The sequence below is a fragment of the Lycorma delicatula genome, chromosome 1 (assembly GCF_047948215.1).
Source record: "Lycorma delicatula isolate Av1 chromosome 1, ASM4794821v1, whole genome shotgun sequence".
NCBI classification, from domain to species: Eukaryota; Metazoa; Arthropoda; class Insecta; order Hemiptera; family Fulgoridae; genus Lycorma; species Lycorma delicatula.
The window spans coordinates 391830586-391852333 of record NC_134455.1 but is presented as its reverse complement, the minus strand read 5'-3'; the positions used below and the strand labels follow the sequence as shown (position 1 = coordinate 391852333).

At 37.7% G+C, this 21748-nt stretch overlaps 1 protein-coding gene across 9 annotated transcripts in view; it reads left to right on the top strand.

Moving 5' to 3' along the window:
- The window catches only part of LOC142317360 (uncharacterized), a 418387-nt gene that overhangs the window by 342944 nt on the left and 53695 nt on the right, over positions 1 to 21748 (top strand). For 8 of the 9 annotated variants that reach the window (XR_012754719.1, XM_075353851.1, XM_075353857.1 and 5 more), the window contains 3 exons: positions 15474 to 15524; positions 15971 to 16009; positions 20846 to 20887. Coding sequence is in view for 8 of the 9 variants with exons in the window: in XM_075353851.1 (XP_075209966.1) it covers positions 15474 to 15524; positions 15971 to 16009; positions 20846 to 20887 (132 nt within the window). In the remaining variant the exon portion in view is untranslated. The remainder of the gene's footprint in view (positions 1 to 15473; positions 15525 to 15970; positions 16010 to 20845; positions 20888 to 21748) is intronic. The other variant, XM_075353852.1, reaches the window with a different exon arrangement.

Sequence of the window (21748 nt, the reverse complement as noted above, 5' to 3'; positions counted from 1 at the left end):
TTTTGTATTATAACTACGGGGGTCAAAAGTACAAGTCATTAAGTCCACCGGGCTGGTCTAGTGGTTAATTCGTCACCGCAAATCAGCTAATTTCAAAGTCGAGAGTTTTAAGGATCAAATACTAGTAAAGGTTGTTATTTTAATACGAATTTGAATACTAGATCGTGGATACAGATGTTCTTTGTTGGTTGGATTTCAATTACCTAAAAAACTCAGGAATGGCCAACTTGAGACTACACTTCATTTACATTCATCCATATCATCCTCATTCATCCTCTGAAGTAATACTTTACCACCGTGGTTCCGGAGGCTAAATAGGAAAAACGTGAGTGCATGTCATTAACCCACCAGGTTGGTCTAGTGTTGAACTCATCATCGTAAATCAGCTGATTTCGAAGTAGAATGTTTTATGATTCAAATCCAGTTACTTTTATACGGATTTGAATACCACATCATGGATACCGTTTTTACTTGGTGGTTGGGTTTCAATTAATCACACGTCTCAGGAACGGTCGACTTGATACTGTTCAAGACTGCACTTTATACATTTAATCCTCTGAAGTAATACCGTACTGGAGTTCCAGAGTCTAAACTGAAAAAGAAAAAAATTACATCTCACTAATCGCCTGCAAGGCGCTCATGGAAATTGAACAGACAAGTGTCAAACTATTGGGTTAATTATATTTATGGCCTTATTAATAGCATTCAACTCCGCATTGAAAACACTGACAATGGTGGAAGGCCATAGATATTTATTTTTTTGTTTTATTGCCAACTTGTTTTTTTATCTCTCCTCCCTTGGTGTGGATTTTCTACCAAGCTTAGCACCAACCAGGAGAGTTTCACTGGACCTCTAACGTGCCTCCCCATCAGCCGGCTGTACGTCCGACACAGTTTTTCGGCTCGCCAGTTGGATCTTCTGAGATCTGTCGCAAAAAACGCCCAAACCGATCAGAATAGTCGGGGGTAGTCCGGGCCCGGCTATGCCGTTTGCGGGCCCCCCGCAAGCGGCAAAGAGTAGGTCGTTTCATCACCTGTCCACCAAGCTCCACCTGTAGACTAGCCATCACTCAAACCCACCATCATCAAGTCAGTTTTTCGAAGGCCCTGTAGTCGGACTCCTTCGTCTTAAGAATAACTGTCACACAGTCCTCCACCCGTTGCCATTCGGGTGACCCTTGAAATATGAGTGATACCACTAAAACCGGAGAGATCCTCACAAGCCCTGCATTGCACCTTCGTTCAGACCATTTATCACAATCGAAAAAGTTGTGTTGGGACGTGTCAAGACAGCCACAGTAAAACCATTGGCAAACTCCGCCTTCAAAATCAGTAAAGGTAAACGCCAAACTCTCCGTATCCAAACAAGTAATTGAAACATATAGTAACCTAATTCTCCGTGCCTCCTCTCTAACCAAGGCCGTAGGTTGGGGATCAAACTACCGGGGGGTTCACACGCCCGGCTGGTCTGCCTTCAAATATTCTTGCCACTCCTGGTACAATAAGGCGGAAGTATCTTTCACTTCCTCCTCCGGACCTGCAGTTGGACCGGAAGGACTTCAGCTAGGACTTCAGCAGCCGCAACAGAAACAGTCCTGTACGATGATGTTATCTGCAGATTCATTCTACGCTTCAAGGAGCCTGTTTCTGTTCCCCTGGATATAAAAGGCCGAAACAAGGATGGCGCCACATGCAAGAGGATGGACGTTGCGGCCGATAAGACCAGCCTCTGCTTCGAGCCTTGAGGCCCTACTGACGTCCTATTAGACGACCTAAAGAGCCAGTAATTTTCTTTTCCGCCTTGGCCATAATTTCGTCTACGTGCCTGGTGAACATCCCAGAACGGTGGAACCAGACACCCAGATACTTGATACATGGAGCCTTCGTAACATCATAAACGTTAACAGTGACCCGGATCGGGCGGACTTTGAGCCTGCTGACTACTACAAGCGATTGTGTTTTCCGTGGCGCAAAGTACATACCCCTTGGCCCGAAGCCACTGACTCATCTGTACGGCAGCCCGGTCAGCCTTATGGTCAACCTCCTTTTCTGTCAAACTCGGCACCAGAAATATAATCTACGTAGGCAATCAAGGAATACTCTATACGCATATCCCAGTTTCAGAATGCCATTAAAAGAAAGGTTCCAGAAGGGGGGCTTAAAACGGACTCCTGAGGCACACCCTCCAGCATTTGGTATCGCATCCCACCATTCTCCGTGGTGGCTACCCGGTCACGTCCACGAAGAAAAACACAGATCACAGCTTGAATTTAGGTGCTAAGTCTTCTCTCCGCCAGTGCTACGGATATAATAGCCCAAGACAGACTTTTGAAAACATTCTATACATCCAGGAGGACCAGAACTAGAATATGCCTGGTCCTCCAGATTCCAGCCAACCAACCACACGATCCAAGCCACCACTCTCCTCAGAGCAACCACCGTCGACCTCTCCTTTCTGGAAGCTGTAATCCAAAGGTATTCACATGAAATAACCTCCTCGTACCAGATTCTTTCTACAAGCATACTCTCGTAAAGCTTAGCAGTAGTCGGCTAGAGACAAATAGGACAGTAAGTAGGAGCTTGGTTTGTTAACTTTCTTGGGGACAAGGAGCAACGTCGCAAGCTTCCAAGGCACGGTGAAATTGCTCCGTCCCATTGCCTCGTTTAGGACCTTCATCAAAAATCACCCCCCCCCCCCCCCTAAACCAAAAGGGAGAAAAATACCTTCCTTGTAACATTGCAGGTTGCCAAGCCAGAGCAAGATCTCATCTCTTCCCTATCATTTGCAACAAGCAGTGGTTCCTTATTATGTTTTTTATTATCGGAAAAAATCTGTTTCTTCACAAACTCTTAATCCATCAGTTGCAATACGAGAGGTGATGGTTAATCTCCTTTCCTTTGCGATAAAAACGTTAACGGTGACAACATTATTTATTAGGACAAGTCGTAGTTGATCTATTTAACGTAATCGTATCCATCACTATGTTGAATGAATCATTGATTTAAAGGCATTTCCACGTTTATCATTCTCGCCTTGGAAACTACAAAATGAGTTTTCTTTATTTCCATGAGACCAGTAGAATTTTTCCCACATTCAAAGTCAAAATAAATTATTAATTTTTCATCGGAAAAATGATCATCTTTATAATTACATTATCACAATCTTTATCAAATACATGAACACTAAGATAAACAATGTATACATAACTATAATTTAAACTGAAATACATTTTTGACAAATGTCGTTTACCAACCGTAACATCTACTTGCTTAATTAGCTCCATAATAGATCACAGTAACAACGACGACGACGATCATGTATAAGACAACTTATTTAAGACGTTCTAACCGTTGTCAGTTATGGACGACCTTTAACATGATTGAACAAATAATTCTAAGAAACACCTGCACACATATTTTACAAAAGTTTAAATATATGAAATAATACCATCGTCTTTCATACCGTAATAAGTTACCTTCATTGGATGATGACGTACAACTTTCATTTCGTCTTCAGCAAATCTGTCTGTATAACTTCTGTGTAGCTCAAAGCAATACGATTCGTTGTCCGAAGTATCAGAATCATATAAGATGATACAAATGCAACCCTTATCGTGCTTAGTAAATACCTTTTTCATATCCAACAATATGTAGCCTATACCGATATGAAGATCGTCCAACATATTGAACAGTTGTTTCTTGAGAAAGAATCTTCATCGTTGGAAACGTTAATAAATGATAAAGCAGTGTTATGCTCACCATATTTAAACAATCTACATCAATATTTGTACTTAAAACGGGCAGAAACTTTGCGGTTAAAATTTTTATCAGATGTAGCAATGTTCTAATACGACGATGCGGGTAAAATTTAACTGACTAAACCGATACGGCAAAATCAACTTTCATCGTTTAACTGTGACTACATTCAATCATTAGACACCTTTGTTTGGTTGAGTTTCCAGACCTCCCTGGAGGTGAAACCGCAGGGAGTTGAGATTTTTTTTGCATTAGTGAAATCTCTCCCCGAGTGAGGCCTATTATAAATCATCTTTGTCATTTTTGCCGGGTCCCCTATATCTACTCAAACAGCATTTCAGTCGAGACCGAAGCAATTCAGCCTAAGAAAATTTAATCAACCCATCCCTGATGCAAAAGCGTCTCTGCAAGCAGGAACAGAAACGCGCAGAAAATGCCCAGAGTTCATCACCGAACTCGTGAAAGAAGCGATTTGGCAATCGCAATAGACCTAAACCAAAAGCCTCTTGGATCGAGGAATATGAAAATCGTCACATATGTGAAGAGATAATAAAAACAGCGTGACCTGGTAGATCGCCTTACTCGTAAAGGGCGCTGCATAAATCAACCATGAGACCCAAAACAACCGTTCAACTAACACTGCAGACAGACTTTAAGCATCAGTGATAAGTTCTAACTTTCCAGATAATTGAAGTAAAGTTTTACCGCTCGTAAATACAGCCGCAGTCCTTACTGTTGGCCTAATGTCTGCATCCTTTGCGCAACCTTTTACAATTTACGCAGGATGAAGCCTTGGATTTCTGAGGACAATCTCCACACTTTTGTCCCTCCTCGCCACAATGCGCTTAGACGGACGCATACTTACAGAACTTCGCCCTGTAGCCAAAACGACAGCACAAAAACAACATTATACATCAACGTATTCTCTGATCCGAGAAAACGTGAAATTGAGAAAAAATCTACCCTCAGACACAAACCTTTTGAAGAGACCAGCACCAAGTTCAAAAACACCGTGATACCTTTAGGCATTACGTTTCACGGTCTTGAAGAGTAGCCTACACTCTTTCTTAAAAGCTGTATCATCCAACTCAGTGTTCTGCACCCTAATAAGGGACAGAAAATCGTCGTCTGATAGCCTTTGGTCAATGTTGTAGACAATGACCCGGGGCCAATGCTTTGGCTTCGGGTCTACCTTAACCTCAAGCTTTTACCACAGAATAATCCACGATGACTCGGACTGTCTCCTTGTCATTAGCAATCACTATTAGACCCTTGCTGGTTTCTTTGGTTTTCCTAATCTTAAGGTATTTCTGCTTGCAAAGAAGAGCAACCATGAAGTCCTCCTTGGGCTTTGTACTAGTCCTAGTAGTTCCCTAAACCATGTTAACGAATAAAACCTCGGGATGCAGCGAGGCTTTTCTAGTCTCTCGTTTGCCCCGCACAACTTTGGCTGAGTAGGAGCAGAAAATTTGGGTGCCTGAACCACTTTGTCCTCTTTGGGCCAGGAAGCCAACTTCTCGAAATATATCATTGTTCCAACTCAAACTGGAAAGGGCTGACCTTTGAAGAAACCTCTGATAAGGAAAATTCTTTTCTCTGTTTAGGATTCCTTTCTTCCTAGCCGTGTCGTAAGACTTTTGCATATCGTAAAATACAGAAATAGGCACAGGCAATGTAGGGAGGCGTTTTGAGTAACAAGTTCCTGGGCAAGTACATGATCAACATACGATCTACCTTGGCGGAAGCAATTAGGGCATTTCTCGCAAGATAACACACTTGACGACGGTTTTTTATTCCTTCCATCAACTTGCATAAGGTACTGCTCATGGAAATAGGAGGATAACCTGAAGGACACGATTTTTCCTTACTAGGTTTCAGTATGAGAATCATTAATGCTTCTGACCAAGAAACGGACAACCTTGGTCAGAAAATATTTTATTGTATTAAGAGAAAGATTTCGTGATGCAATATCCGAAAGGTGAGATACATGCTGAGTCTGATATTATCATTTCCGGGGGAAGTATCACGGGAATTATTTAAGTCATACCGTAGCTCATCAAAAGGAAAGGTAATACTTAATACATTTTACGAGTTCCCAATAAAAAATAGGATACTTTCTACCTGCAACTTCAACGTCATAAATGCAGACAATATGATGATGTAAGGGAAATTTACAGAATCATTGCAAAACTGTTCTGCACATCAATTGGCGTGGTGAGCAGGAACTCGTTGTTTTGCACTCCAATACACTACAAAAATTGTCCTTTTCCAGTTACGTCGTGAATTTTTCTCTCCACAATGAATGATGGAGTTGCCCGAGAAATGGTATCCATGTAATTTAGCCATGATTTTGAAACACACCACATTTTTATCTTAACGGAATACGCGATGACATAAAACTCTGGCATTCCAGAAGGTACAGAGCAATCCTGCAGAGATTTTTGGTTGAAATTTCCTAAAATTCCTTATTGGCTATATCTTAGTGCACTGTTATACACTTCGTCCTATCAAGGAACAGCTGGACGCCTTGGATTTCCATATGTTAGAAGGACAAATTCTCTTGCACTCATGAGTGTCAGGTATGGAAAAATATCAAGATGAGGGATCGCGCTATCACTCTTTTCGTATTGGCCAAAAAAATTATTTTATCCGATCAATCCTCTTTCCCATTCACCTATCTGCGTGGATGACTCTGAGTCACTGTTTCTACTGAGAAAGCAACTGGTCTGTGATTTCTTCAAATGAAGTTTTTGGATACGTGCCAAGACATGGAAGTAGAGATGCTGAACAACAAAGACAGGTTGATGCACGCAAATTTACCTGATGAAGATAACATAAAATTTTACGATCCATCATGGTCCATGTTCTGCCTAAGTCAATCAAACAACTATAATACTTCGATAAAAAATCTGTAAATTGTGGATCTAGTTTATGCCTACTTAATTTCACAATTTACAAAACTCGTAACAATTGAGAAACTATTACAATACGGTAGTAGTCACAGACTTAAAACTTTTGACGAAGTTAACAAAATGAAGATTAATTTATATATATATATATATATATATATAATTTAATTAAATAAGATTATAGTTTTATATATGTTAGTTTTGATTATCTTGAAGATGGCAGAATAGCAAAAAACACTCAAGGAAATCAAATTGAAATTTGGGAAGCTGAATTAAAATTATAGATATCCTAAAATTCATTCATAGAAGGTTAGGGTAGCTTTATTTGTGAACACAAAAGGTATTTGCAGTGAAATAACTTTATACTTCTCTTATCTATTGCACTATTGTTGTTAATACAAGAATAGTGGTTAAAAGTGTTAAGCCTAGCTGTCATTCTTATGTCTTTTGTCAATGAGACTGAATTCTGATTTTCATGTTTTGTCAACCTGTGATTATATTCTGACGATTACTTTAAATTCTGTTTTGAATGTAATCTTTGTTGATTATTATTATTAACATTTAATATTATTATTGTTTATTATTGCCATTATTGTAATTACTATTGAGAGATGATTATTATTATTATTATTATTTTTATTTTTTTTCTGAATATTTGTGGGCATCAACTGCTAAGGTCATTAGCCCTCGTCACATTCTTTAAAAGAAATTATTATCCCCATCATGATCGTCATATGTAAGGGTGTAAAGTGCCCTTACATTTTATTTAAAAACACAAACTTCGTCTGCGATTTCATTACCTGCAATACCAGCATACCCCGGAGTCCATAAAAATACACATCGCTGTCCTCGTTGTTTTAGAACGTATAAAATGGACAGGATGTTTGTAATTAGGACATCCTTATTGTTCTTGTTCCGAATTGCGACAAGTGCACTTAAAGAATCGGAACATATTAACACTCTCTCTTCGCAATAGGGTTCAGTGTAGCGAAAAGCTTGCTGAATTGCAGTGAGTTCTGCCGTGTAGACACTGGCCACATCTGGCAGTTTCCAAAAGTGGGCTTCTCCATTTACATATATTAAGCATCCAACACCATGTTCGGTTTTAGAACCGTTAGTATAAATTCTAACATGTTCTTTGTAACTACTGACCGTTCCAAAAATTCCTGTTGGATGATCACTGCTGTTTTTTTTTTTATTTCTCCTTGAGAGAGATCCAAACTTGTATTTACCGCTGGCAAGAGCCATGGCGGTATTTCTCTAGCAGAAATTGCTAGTGTCTCTGGTATAGCAATTTCGTATTTTCTTCTTAATTCGTGGTACCTAATTCCGGCTGGTCTGGAATAGGTAGCACGATGTTCATATACTGCAGGCATAGGATGATTCGTAAACAATTTATTATTTATATGAGCAGGGAAAGTCCATACATTTGCTGCATATCTTAACAAAAGGATCACTCTTCTATAATTTAGTGGCATTATTCCGGCTTCAGACAACAGACTAGCCGCCGGACTTGTGCGGAAAGCGCCTGTTGCATATCTTATTCCGCTATTGTGAACTACGTCTAACTTTCTTAAGTGCGACTTTCTAGCAGATGAATATACGATACATCCGTATTCTAGTTTAGATTGAACCAATGCTTTATACAATCTCAATAATGTCTCTTTGTCTGAGCCCCAATTTAAGTTCGATAAACATTTTATAATGTTTAGGGCTCTTTTGCATCTATCACTCAAGTCTTGTATATGTAATCCCCATGTAAGGGATTTATCCATTACTAGTCCTAAATACCTTACGCTGTCTTTATATTGTATTGGATTATCATCAATTGTCAACGCAGGACTTTGATGAGAAATTCTTTTCCTACAAAAGTGTACACAGCACGATTTTCTGGTGGGAATTGGAATCCGTTATACCTTACAACTTCATTTAGAGCATTGATCGCTCGTTGCGATTTGTACCTCACCATAGCAGTCTTGTTGCTGGCATACATTTGCCAGATCATCAACATAGACGGTTTTGCTGATTTCTACTGGAATGGATAATATCAATTTATTAATGGCAATGGTAAACAAGGTACCGCTCAACGGCGAACCCTGCGGTATGCCATTTTCCAAGATTCTTTCACATGAATATTCATTGTTGACGCGTACTTGGAAGGTACGGTCATTCATACAGTTGCTGAGCAGTATAGGCAGATTGCCACGAATGCCCCATTCATGTGTCTGGAGCATTATACCATGACGCCAGGTCATATCGAAAGCCTTCTGAAGATCAAAGAAGACTCCGACATAATGTTTCTTTTTAATGAAGCTGTTATATATAACGTGCTCTAAGCTGATCATTTGATCAGTGGTAGAATAGTATTGCCGAAAACCTGCTTGATACGGTGATATCAGGTTTTCTTTTTCCAAAACCCAGACGAGTCGATTATTAATCATTTTTTCCAGTATTTTTCCCATAGCACACGTCAAAGAAATAGGACGATAGCTATTGGGGTCTGTTAAATTTTTATTTTTCTTTGGTACTGGAACAACATGAGCTTTTTTCCACTGCTGCCGGTACATTCCATCCCGCCATATTTTACTATAAAGTTCTAATAATCTACGCTTTGCAGTGGTATTTAGCTGCCTGATCATATTATAATGGATTTCAACCGGACCAGCAGCTGTGTTATCTGATTTTTCCAACGCTTTCGCGAATTCTTCAATTTTAAATGGTACATTATATGAGTAATTATACTCAGTTCTGAAGTTTAGTAGACCTCCAAGTTGTTCTTTTTTAGTACGAAAATCTTCTTCGTAGTTGGCCGTTCTGCTGGCCTTTTCGAAGTGATTGGATAACAGCTCTTCAATTTCATATTGAGTGTCTTTTATTTCATCTTCATCTTGAAGGCTAGTTATGGGAGCAAAATCATTACGCCCGCAAATCGCCTTTACTTTCCTCCAAACATCTGCTGCAGTAGTAGTTTTGTCGATGGATGACACGTATTGCTGCCAGGATCGTTTTTTCGAATCTATCATAAGACGTTTTGCATACGCCCACTATTTCTTAAAGGCAACAAGATTTTCTATGCTAGGACGCTTCTTAAAGGCGTTATACGCCCTTTTCTTTCTTTTTATAGCTTCACTTATTTCATCGTTCCACCATGGAACGGGTTTCTTCGTAAGTTTCCCAGATGTTTTGGGAATATATCTCGATGCCGACTCAAGTATTGCATTTGTTATGGCGTCGACATCGTCCCCGATTACTCCAGTTGTTTCTGGGAGTATCGTTCTAGCTGTGAAGCTCGTCCAGTCTGCCTTATCAAATAATCATCTGTTAGAGATAAGATATGTTTTTCTTGTAATATCAGTTACAATTTGCACCGGGAAATGATCGCTTCCATGCAAATCGTCTATGACATGGAAGCTGTACCTCGATGCTATCGAACCGCTTATAAGTGCAAGATCTATACAGGACGTCAATCCATCTCTGGCATTGAAAAATGTTCCTGATCCGTCGTTTAAAATAATAAGTTCTGAATTCATCAGGAACCCTTCCAGTTCTCTTCCACGGGGATCTACTCGATCTGATCCCCAAAGAGAATTATGAGCATTAAAGTCACCCACCAGTAAAACATGAGTGGGAAGCTCGGAAATTAGTCTTGCTATGTCATCCTTATTCCAATCAAAATACGGCAAGTATATGCTGCAGACAGCGACCTGGAGCGGACGCTTCATTCTAACGGCGACCACTTGTAGGTTTGTGTTTAGAACAACCACTTCGGTGGTAGCTGTAGTTGATGTTAATATGGCTACTCCACCTCTAACTCTTACATTTGGCGGTTGATCTCACCGGAATATATTGAATCCTATTAATTTAACATTTTTATTTCGGCGGAAATGCGTTTCTTGCAGACATATACAAATCGGGTCTACATCATGTACCAAGGGTTGGAGCTCATGGATGTTTGAAAAACATTCATTGATGTTCCATTGTACTATCGACTCGCTGATTTTCAATTATATTATAGCCTAGGTTTTCCCTTCGGCCATCCTTTTTTACTTTTCTTCTCCATTATACGAACAGCATCGTGTTCGCGGAGAAGGTCGTCGCCCGTAAAGCTTCCGGTCTCCGAATCGGAGACCACCGAAGCCGCCGACGACGACGGGCATGGATCGGCACCGGTTACAGGCGCGGATTGTGGGGCGGCAACTTGGCCGACCCCACAATCGCACCGGTCACCGCCTGTTGAAGGGGGGACACTCGTCCCCCCTGTGAAAGTTTTTGTGGCCTCTGAGGCTTAGAGGCCACTTCAGTTACAGGAGGCTTGGGAGCCTCCATAACAGACTCTGTAGCTGTCACTTTCTTCTCATTAACTAAAATCTCACTAAGACGGACTTGGATTTCAGGTGTAGTGTCCGTTTTCTTCTGTTCTGGAGCGACTTTCTGTTTTGGAGATATGTCTTCAGGAGGCTGTACAATTATTCTTGGCTTAACAGGTTCTTTAGTGCTGAGAGGATTCATTTTATTTTCTATTATCCTCTCAATTAAGCCAGCCAAGGTAGGTGCGAGTTTGTTGATGATTGCACTCTCATCAACAGCAACTGGAGCAGGAGCAGGAACAGCAGCCGCAGCCTGAGCATATGTTGTTGTTGCTCTAGGTCTGCGGGCGTTTACGATCTTTTTTGCTTCAAAGTAGCTGACTTTTTGCAGGGTTTTTACTTACTGCACAGCTACTTCGTCTTTGTAAACAGGACAGTTCCTGGATCTACAGGAATGCTGTCCTCTGCAGTTTATACAGGTAGGAGGCTCCTTACACGGCTCTCCTTCATGAACTGCATCACCGCACACGCATATTTGCGGCTCTCATACCTAACAGCGGTGTGTCCAAAGCGTTGGCATTTAAAGCATCGCATTGGTTGCGGGACAAATGCCCGCACATCCAACCGATCTATGCCCGCTCTTATCTTCTCCGGAAAAGTAGGCCGGTTAAATGTAAGAACATGGGATGCTGAAGGTAGGACTTCGCCATTCCTTCTCATGTTCAACTTCCGACATTCTAATACTCCCTGCTGCGCTAATTCTTCTACAATTTCCTGCTCCATACAGTTAAGAAGATCCCGACAGACCACAACACCCCTTGAGGTGTTGAGCATGCCGTGGGGATCAACACGTACAGCTAGTTCTCCAATTTTTTTAAGACCTAGGATCTTCTGAGACTGTATATCATTTACAGTCTCTACATGAAGTCCGGTGAAATTTTCATAATTTCCTTAACAGGGCCTCCAGCACATTTTGTTATTTCTCGAGCAATGAGGAATGGACTCACCTTCGAGAAATTACCGTCTTCTTTTGTAATAAGTAAGTATTTTGGCTTTGGAGCGTTGCTTTTGAAGAAAGCTTTTTGCAAGCTTTTCCTAGCCTCAACTTCAATTTTACAAGATTCTGCGCTCTTTCTCCGTTTTGCCTCAGGCGAAACGGCTGGTTCTAGAAGAGGGTGTTTGCGTGAACCCTCTGCCACGTTTAGTTGTTCAATTTGCATGAACGATTAATCCCTGCTGTAGTAAGGCTAGCCGCTGGGGTACACCACAACTCCAGGGCTACCAACCCTGGAGGTCCGTTCCGGTACTCCGGTGGAACCGGCATATGTCCTGGCAGAGAGCGGATGCGCAGTCTCTGCACTGACTCCAGGCCCTTACACACCGAGGCTTTCAGGGCTCCCATGCCCCGAACAACATGGGCACCTTAACTACATGCTTGCCATCGCGGGGGGCATGTGGACAACGAAAGTTCTCCGTTACACCTGCAAATAACTTCGACCGTGGCCGCCACATCGCCAGCTCTAAAGGCAGTATCAATCCATTTCCATAATCAGTGAAAATTTCGTATCTGCAGGTGGCCGCGAAATCCAGTCCTCCAATTCGGCCTGCAGATGAAAATCGGCCGAGAAAACTATATCCGAGAAACAATACTCGGAACCCCGTTAGCCAGCTATATGTAATGTACGTGAGTACAGCTGTTGCCGCCCTGGACGTGGAACGTAGATGTTGTGTTCCGGACGTGGGGAATATCTACTTCAGGGCATTATTATTATTATTATTGTTGTTGTTGTTGTTGTTATACTGATTATTAGTGTGGATGTGATTACTATACTTTTTTATTATTTGTTAGTTGTTACTATTATCATTACCATTGTAATTTTTATTATAATTAATGATTTGATTTGTTTTACTTATGTTCTTTATATAATTAATTGTATTTCTATAAACATTTCCAATTGTCAATCACTCAATATCTTTCAATTAAATATTCTTCATTCTCTTATTTCTGTCTTATTTCTTCTTGTTTCTCTCAATATTCTTTCAATTTTCAATCTCTCAATAGTGATCGAGCCACTAACACGTGACAATATATTATACAGAATTTCCTAAGGTTTGTTGACGGAGAAATATCTTTTCAGAGATTGTGTCAAAAATTTAATTTCGTGGATCAGGTATATTTGCTGGTTTTACTGGTCAATCGATTTCACTAAAAAGGGCTTTTTCTCGCAAAATAAATACACTTTCTTTCTGCTTAACATAGAATCTACAGAAAAATATAGCTGTTAATATTTGCTACGGAATATAATTTATTTTATATTTTATACTGAATGATCTGTATCCTCAAAAACTGTCAACAAAAGAAAGGAAACAAAGTACCAAAAAAAAATTCATAGTCACTCTTACAAAGTATCATCTGTACTTGTATTATAATTTACCTGTCCTACTTAAAGAGAATACGATTTCTTTTTCACTTTTAATGTTACCACTAGGTTCATTATTTTACCAACACTGCTTCTTAATATTATTAAATAAAATTAAGGTTTGCTACACCTGTTTCAAATTAAATATTAAATATTTTTAATAATAATAATTATGAAAAATTAAAACAGGTCTGTTAAATCAAATAAATATTTTTTTGACTATTTCATTGCAATAACCATTTTTTCAATACACCTCATTGCCATTATCAAATCTATATTTAGTTTCTTCAATGTGAATCTCTAGACGAGGATTGATTTATATTATTTTAAAATATCAAAGTGTAAACAATCTAATTACTATTCTCAACACCAACTGCTATCACCAAATAACTTTCAAGCTATTGTATCGTACACAAATTTTTATGCAGTTGTCTGATTTTCCAAAATAACATTTTTACAGACTTCTCATTTAATTAAAATAATTTAAATTTTGTAATATCCTTTTAGTTTGTGTAAATTCATTAAAACTACTATCAACACATAAATTAAAAATATGACTTTGTGTTGCAAGTATTCGGCAACAAGATTTTTTTTAATCTTTTGCTACTATCAGCTTAGCTTAAGGTAAATAAAAAGTGATATCTCTTGTCAAGGAAGCATACTGAACACCAGGCTCAGTCAGTGTGGAAAAAGAAGGGTAGAAAAATCCCAGACAAATTTCTAAATGATGAAACAAACATATTTTTAGGATCTGAGAATAGTACTTCACAATTAAATTAAGTCTTATCCATGTTTATGTTTACTATGCTTTTATAAAAAATGGCAGCTTGGACACTGGGTGAGATGTCAATAAATGGTTACAAAATGAATTTTTTCTGATAGAGATTATGGTATTGATAAAGTGGCATTGTTTTACCATTCAGTTTTTCTCTACACTTGAGAGAATTCTAATGTCATAACACCGTTAAGGTGACTGAAATTGTAATTAGGTCGTGTACTTTGCGTAATTAATAAACATTAGGAAAGCAATGGAATATTGAACTTGTTTGCCTCATAGAAGGTGTTTTGAATTAGTAGACTACATTTACATGAAATATTTTCGTTAAAATATTTCAAAACCTGGTTTGAATTGGCCACTACAAAGCTGTTTTGGACTCTTATTCATAATACCAAAATCACAAAGTTACTGGCAGCTTTCGAACAGACAGCCGTCCAAATAAAAAGACATATCTACTACCGTATAATGGTCAAATGTTGTTATAAATATAACATTTATTATTATTACGTCAATCACTTTATTAAAATTGAATTAAAAAAAAAAGTTGTTTGCAAATAAAAGTATATTATGTAGTTTTCAAAAATTTTTAGTAATTCTTTCCTTTGTATTTCTATCGTTTTTTTTCATATCTTTACAGTCATATTCCACCCAAGCATCAAATATTAAACGGACAAAAAAGAATATAATATTTTTAAATATAATTATTGTCAAGATCTACTAATAACAAGTACGAAGCATTTTATTTCTTCACACTTGCTTCTGGAAATTTTTGATAGGTATAACCATTCTTCTTGTACTTATAATGCAGCTTAAACTGAATTGCTGATCTAAAATGTTTTATATTTGTAAGTGAAAATACATTTATCAGTATTTTCTACTCATAAATACTCAGATTAGTAACAAATTAGGTTTTACCCTTACTTGTCTCTAATTTCTTTACACAATTAATGATAACTTTTTCATATTATATTAGCTTATCAATTGATAAAAATACTTCTCTGATTAATGAATAAACTGGTTTTTCTATATATTATAATTTATCATATTCTGTAAAAGTATTGGTACTTCCATCTTCAGTGAATCAGAGTTAGAGGTAGATTGTCTTGTCAACTAGCACATGATTCAGGTAAATTCAGTGTATTTTTAACGAGAATTAATTTAAGAAATTTCCTTATTATAAAGTTGATTTACATGCATAAAACAATTGCTTTATTCTATTACGATAAAAACTAACTTTTGAAATCATCAGACATCAAGTACTAATTACATTCTAATAAATATCATCAATTTATTTAAATTTCAGATCGATTAAAAACAAACCTGGAGAATATTCACCTTACGAACTTCCCAAAGAGTAAGTAGGATATAACCTTTTTTGTAGTCCACATTTTCAAGTGTATATATATATATATATATATATATATATATATATATATATATATACATGTGTGTGTGTGGGTGGGTTGGTGGTTTGTGTGCGCGGGTGCTTGAAGATACAAATTTAAAGTTTACTTCAAAATATAAATAAACAAATATTTAACAGTATTTCAAACACACAGACTATGTAGTGCTAAAGGAAATGTAAAAAAAACAGGAGAATTCTCATCAAGTACTATAGTAATAAGTAATAATACTTAAGTAGTTTAAAAATCGTGAAATTCTTTTTTGAAATGGTAATTCGCCTACATATTAGGATAGGATCTACGTAGGATCTCAATCAGAAAAAAAATTGTATTTTTTTATTTGCTACATTTTAAATAAAAATATTGAATATAATTTCATATTTTTTTTATTTTTCAGTAGAACTTTGAATGTGGCTCCAAGATGCAACCGCAAAGAGTAAGTATTAACTGTCAAATAATTTTTCTCTCTCTAAAAATAAGTTAGGTGGACTTCCAATTTCTTCTCAATCCAGATTTTAATCTCAATGTATCAAATAATGAAATGTTAGAGCTTAGGGTTTTGATTTGCTTGGCTTTTCTCCTGCCACAACCCCAATCAGACGCCCAAAAGCATAAGACTGGATGTCTGTGCTACAAACGGCAACTGGACACACAGCCCGTACTCCAGTGAATAGCATACCAACCACCATAACATTGATCTCTGCTTACACTCCGGAGCACCTAGAAACAGAATATCCAGGAACGCCTCGTAAGTCACCACTATGTTAAAGGGTGTTCCCGATCACCAAACCCGCATCAAAAACTAGACATTACGTGCACTGGATTTGGCCGTAACATGATTTACGAGCTGACAGGGGTTGCGTTGAAACTTGCGTATGGAGTCTTGCCACAACTTGAGTCTGGCTTCCTTGATGGCATACTAATTACGGGTGCGTGGGTAGATCTGCAGACCCCCAGTGTGCACGCATCAACGATATTCCCCGTCAGGGGGCGACGCTGGTATCTTCTCCTAGCGGACCTTATTCTTGCGCGCAGCACGCAAATTCCACATGACGACCACTTTTTTCCGGTTATCTACCTGTGTTTAACATGCGGCTCCCCGGAAACAGCGGTCATGACGGCTACATGCAATTTCCGATCCGCGAACTGGCCACTACGTAATGGTCCGTCCATTGCCCGAGGCCCCCGTAGGATCCTATCGCAGCCAGTCTTGATGGCCCGGCAGAAACGTTCAGCCATCAATAAGCTATATATATATATATATATATATATTATATATATATATATATATATATATATATATATATATATATATATATATATAGAACCTAAGTCTGTAACTTGGAGTTTGATTTGTTTGGGATGATTTTCCCATTCGGTCGCCCTAAAGCATAAGACCGAATGTCTGTGTTACAAAGAGCTACTGAGCCTCGAAAGAGATTAGCGACCAGTGTCCTAACTGACTCCAACAGCAACCATAAAACTGTCAGCGGAATAAGCGTGTACCATAGACCACTTGCTTGCGTGTACCACCGTCCACATTTTATATATCACTAAAATTTGTAGGCACACCCCGTCAAATATTAAAACATATATGACTATCAATAATTAAATTTATCTCGTGAAAGACAGGAATTCGCTGCCACGTCTAGGTCGCTGAATGCCAGCAAGTAGCTGTTCACCATTAAAGCGCTAGGAGCCTTAATCTGGCTGGTAGGCAGCCATGTTTCTCAGTTTGTTTCTCCCAACAGCAACGCGGTAGTCTTTTCATTAGAAATATACTACTGAAGACGGTTGAACAAAGCATCCACATCAAGGAAATTCGACATGGTCCAACAATGTGGCTCGACGCTTGCCAGTGGTCCATTTTCCCCTTCACCACTAAGTTCCAGGGTAGCCTGAGTACTGGCAACCCAAACAGCAGAGCATCATGTGTTCGTCCTACTGTACCTTCCCACAGACGCATAACTCATCATTTACCAGGCGGAACCAAAACAATCATCGGTTTAAATTTACATGGAAAAGCACGTTGGAAAGCACTTGGGCATCTGTTACCCTTAAAACGATAGAGAGGCATACCGTCTCCACCAGATCCTGTATAATTCTATACAAGGATATGACCTTAGTCGTAACGGTCCATCCTTACTACAATGCTTCCATCGCAAGGCTGAAAAGAATCGTCCACAAGAGGGTGGATTGAGATCACCGTTCCGATCCGGTAGAGGCCCGGGTCGATACCGCATCCAAATACGTCGGCTTCCCTGACTTAGCAATTTCAACATGGCCGCCCTAACTTTCAGCACTAAATAGATTCGGAGAACCTTCCCCAATAAAGAGGTAGCCGTGTAGGGGGTTGTATTAAAACGCTAGTGCATACAATTAAGGCTCTGCGCTGTGGACTTCTTAAATTTTGAAAAACTGCTCCACCTTTCTTTCGAACATGTGTACCTAAACGGACGCCGCGAAAGAGTTCGTACTTTCGAAGACACCTCGGTACACCATGTACAAATGTCGGCCCGGCACTCCGTAATGCTTTCGAGCAGTCCTCGTATTTTATACATCACAAAGACAGCGTCCGCCGCTACTTGGTTAATGTAGTTGCGAAACAGCAACTTCTCATCAAACTAAACACATACGTACTTATGAACTTAACTTCAGCTGATTACACAGCCTTTATACTTAATATGGAGTTACTGATTGTATTATAATTTGCCTGCACCCTTGAGAAACATAAACCTCGTCTTGGCACAGAAATCTTCAATTTTTGCTTGTTCATCCAGCTGTCTGCGGTTGATAAGACCGCCTGCGCTCGATCTTCTATCCCCGGTCATGAGTTAACAAGAAGTTATCGGCAAAAGCCTGGACCGTGACCCCTTTCGTGAATGTCAGTCCCAAAAATCCGTCGAATACCAGGTTCCACAGCAAGTGACCGAGAATGGAACCCTGCGGTCTTTCCCTGGTGACGGATGTTTCCACAATTAGGTGCGCATCCTTAAACAGAGCCGTGCGATTAGATAAGTTGTCAAGTACTGCGACCTGCAGAGCTACGGGAACATACCTTCGGGTATAAAATTTTGTTCGCGTACTTTTTGTCCATCTATTTTTGACTTAACACAAACGTTTACAAATATAGATAAATTGATTTAAATGTGCCTGGCATCCATTACCTGTCTATTAAAAAAACATGAGAAATATTTGCCTAAAATCAATTTATTTCTCTCCTAGTAAATTATTTTTGAAACTTAACTATTAATTTTTTTTAAATTATATTTGTGAAATGAACTTTTTGATAATTAAAAAAATATATATTCATTTATCTACATCAGTCAAAGTCTTACCAGACCGGTGTCATAATGTTGATAGCCGCCGGTCGAATTCCGTCAAGAACGATAACGGAATTTTGCAGGTAGACGCTCTCGGATCTACCTTGTTGCTACCTGTCTTTGGTGATCACAGCTGTCTCAAACCAATTGACTCGAATCAGGAGTGAGTGCCTGAGGAAGAAGTTGTTCCTATCAACCTCCGAGGTGTTTAATTTCATGGTCATGTTGTCACGCAAAATGTTTTCATATCAATTTAATAATAACTTTATAACGCGGAACCATCCGAAACAATTTTAACCGTTAACATTTTCTAATAATTGTATTCAGCCATATTTTAACTTTAATTTCTTAATTAATTAATGTTAATTGTGTAAGGATTACCGTTAATTACTACAAAAAAGGCATTGATGAAATGTAATTTAAAATTAATTAGTGCTGCTTATCACCTTAAGATTTGATATTTTTTAATTTTTATGGTAATAATTAATAAAAAATAGAAAGTAAAAATGTAATTTAGTGTCATAACACGTGTACTTGATATATGTTTTTGGAATATTAAGTGGAAAAATTATTAAAATATACCATAATAAACCAAATAAAAAATAAAATTATTAAATAAAAATAAAATCTTCTTGATAATAAAATTTTAAGAATTAAGCATGGAACTATCGATGCTTCGCTTATGGTAAAAGTATGAATAATTAACTTCTGTACGTCAAGTTATAAGAAGTAAGTACTAGCTGCTGCTTAATACATTGTACGTAATTTATTTACATTTTTTATTAGTAGAATTTATTAATTAAGGGTAAATTGATTCGCAACTTATTCTGCTGGAGTAAATTAATTTATGTTAGTCGTTTTGCTGAAATTAATAAAAGTTCAATAAATCGCTTTTTTAAGATGGATTTCTCTTAAAAAAAAATGATTATTTTCAACTACAAAGCAAATGTGATGTTTATGTATCACTTTGAATTAATTAGGATACTTATGTATCTTTTCTACTTTTTTTAATTAAGTAACAACTTCATTGTGCCGTTTCATTCGTTTTCTTTCTTTTTTTTAATTAAATCATTATAAAATTTTTATTTAAATGTATTTAATATAAATCTGTGTAGTCATTGTATTACGCTTGACACGCATAATCAAGCGGTCAATTTATTTCATAAAAACATAATTAATAAAAAACAAAAATAATATAAAACGATAAAATAGAAAAACATAGGGCTTTCTGCGGAAGTCAAAGTCCTTTATAATATATATAAATGTATAATTTTATTTAATAAAACTATTTAATTTTCACAAAGTAGTATAAAATGGAGGTTTAACATATTCTTTATGTTATCTTTAATTTACTGAAAAAGAAAGAAAATATTACATGTAAAAAGTCGGACTATATTTTTAACATTAAAAAAATTATCAGCAAGAAAAAACACGATACTGATCGGAATTTAGTTACAGACTTCCCAGCCCTGAGCAATAAATTTTCTGACGTAGCTTTGAACTTTAATATAGTTACGCTTTGACTGGAAAAAAAATGCCACCATAATGAGAGTAGTCAAATACTTTAAGATGAAAGTAAAATCTAAGATAAGAAAAGTCTAAATTAAGATCCTGTTGTAAACATGCTATTATGGCACGTTACAGGTCATTTTAAGTCTTACTTCTCGCAACAAGAAATTGATAAATAATTATGAATGTTATATTAAAATACAAAACTCAGTGTGCATTTTATTATGTGATTTCTTTTAAGGCGTTAAAATCACATTAACACAAAAGAGTACTTTTATACTTTACCAGGCATCCTGCACTATCTACTCTTAAAGTAAATATCATTTCACTATTGAGAGAGGTGTATTGGGTAAATAATAGTCACTATGTACTGTAAATAATTTTTTTGGAAATAGACAAGAAAGAGCATTAGTATTATTAACATGAAAATTTTGTTTCAGGTGTCAGTATAGTTTCCATACACCAAAGCGTTCTTTTATAACGTAAGTACAGTAATTTATTTATACATATATATATATATATATTAAGAGCGCTAGTGTCGTAGCCAATGTCATAGATATTCCCTTTTTTTCCTGTGGTAGATTCAATTTTCCCTCGTCCTGTTGGAACGGGAGATTTGAAATCGCAAAGGGTTGTCAACCTAATTATATTTTTGCTACGAATATTGATTTTTTTTTAATATTTCAAAAGCTGGTAGCACTGATGTACAGCTTTTACAGTCGCCTGCTGTCGTGTGACGTCACAGGTGAGCAAGAGAATTAAAGCGGGATAAATAATATTTAAAGCAAAAAAATTAACAAGTCTGGTTAGGTTTCGAACCGGTTGACTGCGGGACACAGCTGACTGATCGGATACACCGCAACGGCTGCCCGACATGTCGAGTGAAATTTGTTCTACATAATTCATGCGCCCGAGAGAAATTACTTTTAGTACCTAACGCCATCTTCTAACGTCACAATTCCCTCGTATTTCTTTCGTTCTTTTTATTGTACAAAAACTTTTCTACTTTCCAACATTTACGTAAAATAAATTTTCACCCGTCTTTCTATTGAAAAAATAATCAGTTTTTCTAATATTCCACATACTATAACAATTTCTTTATTAGAAAAAAAAAAAATATTCATAAATTTTTACAAAACCTACTCATGCGCATCTGCCAGTCGGTTACAGCTATAAGTTTCAAAGATGCTGATGTTGTAAATCGAACGGAACTAATCAGGAACCTCCTCCTATTGTGCTTTACGGGATGTACTACGACTGCTAAAAATGGTCGTGTGCAAGGGGATTACAACATTCGACTGTTCGGAGGTAAACAACTAAGAATAATTTCTAGGGACATCGAA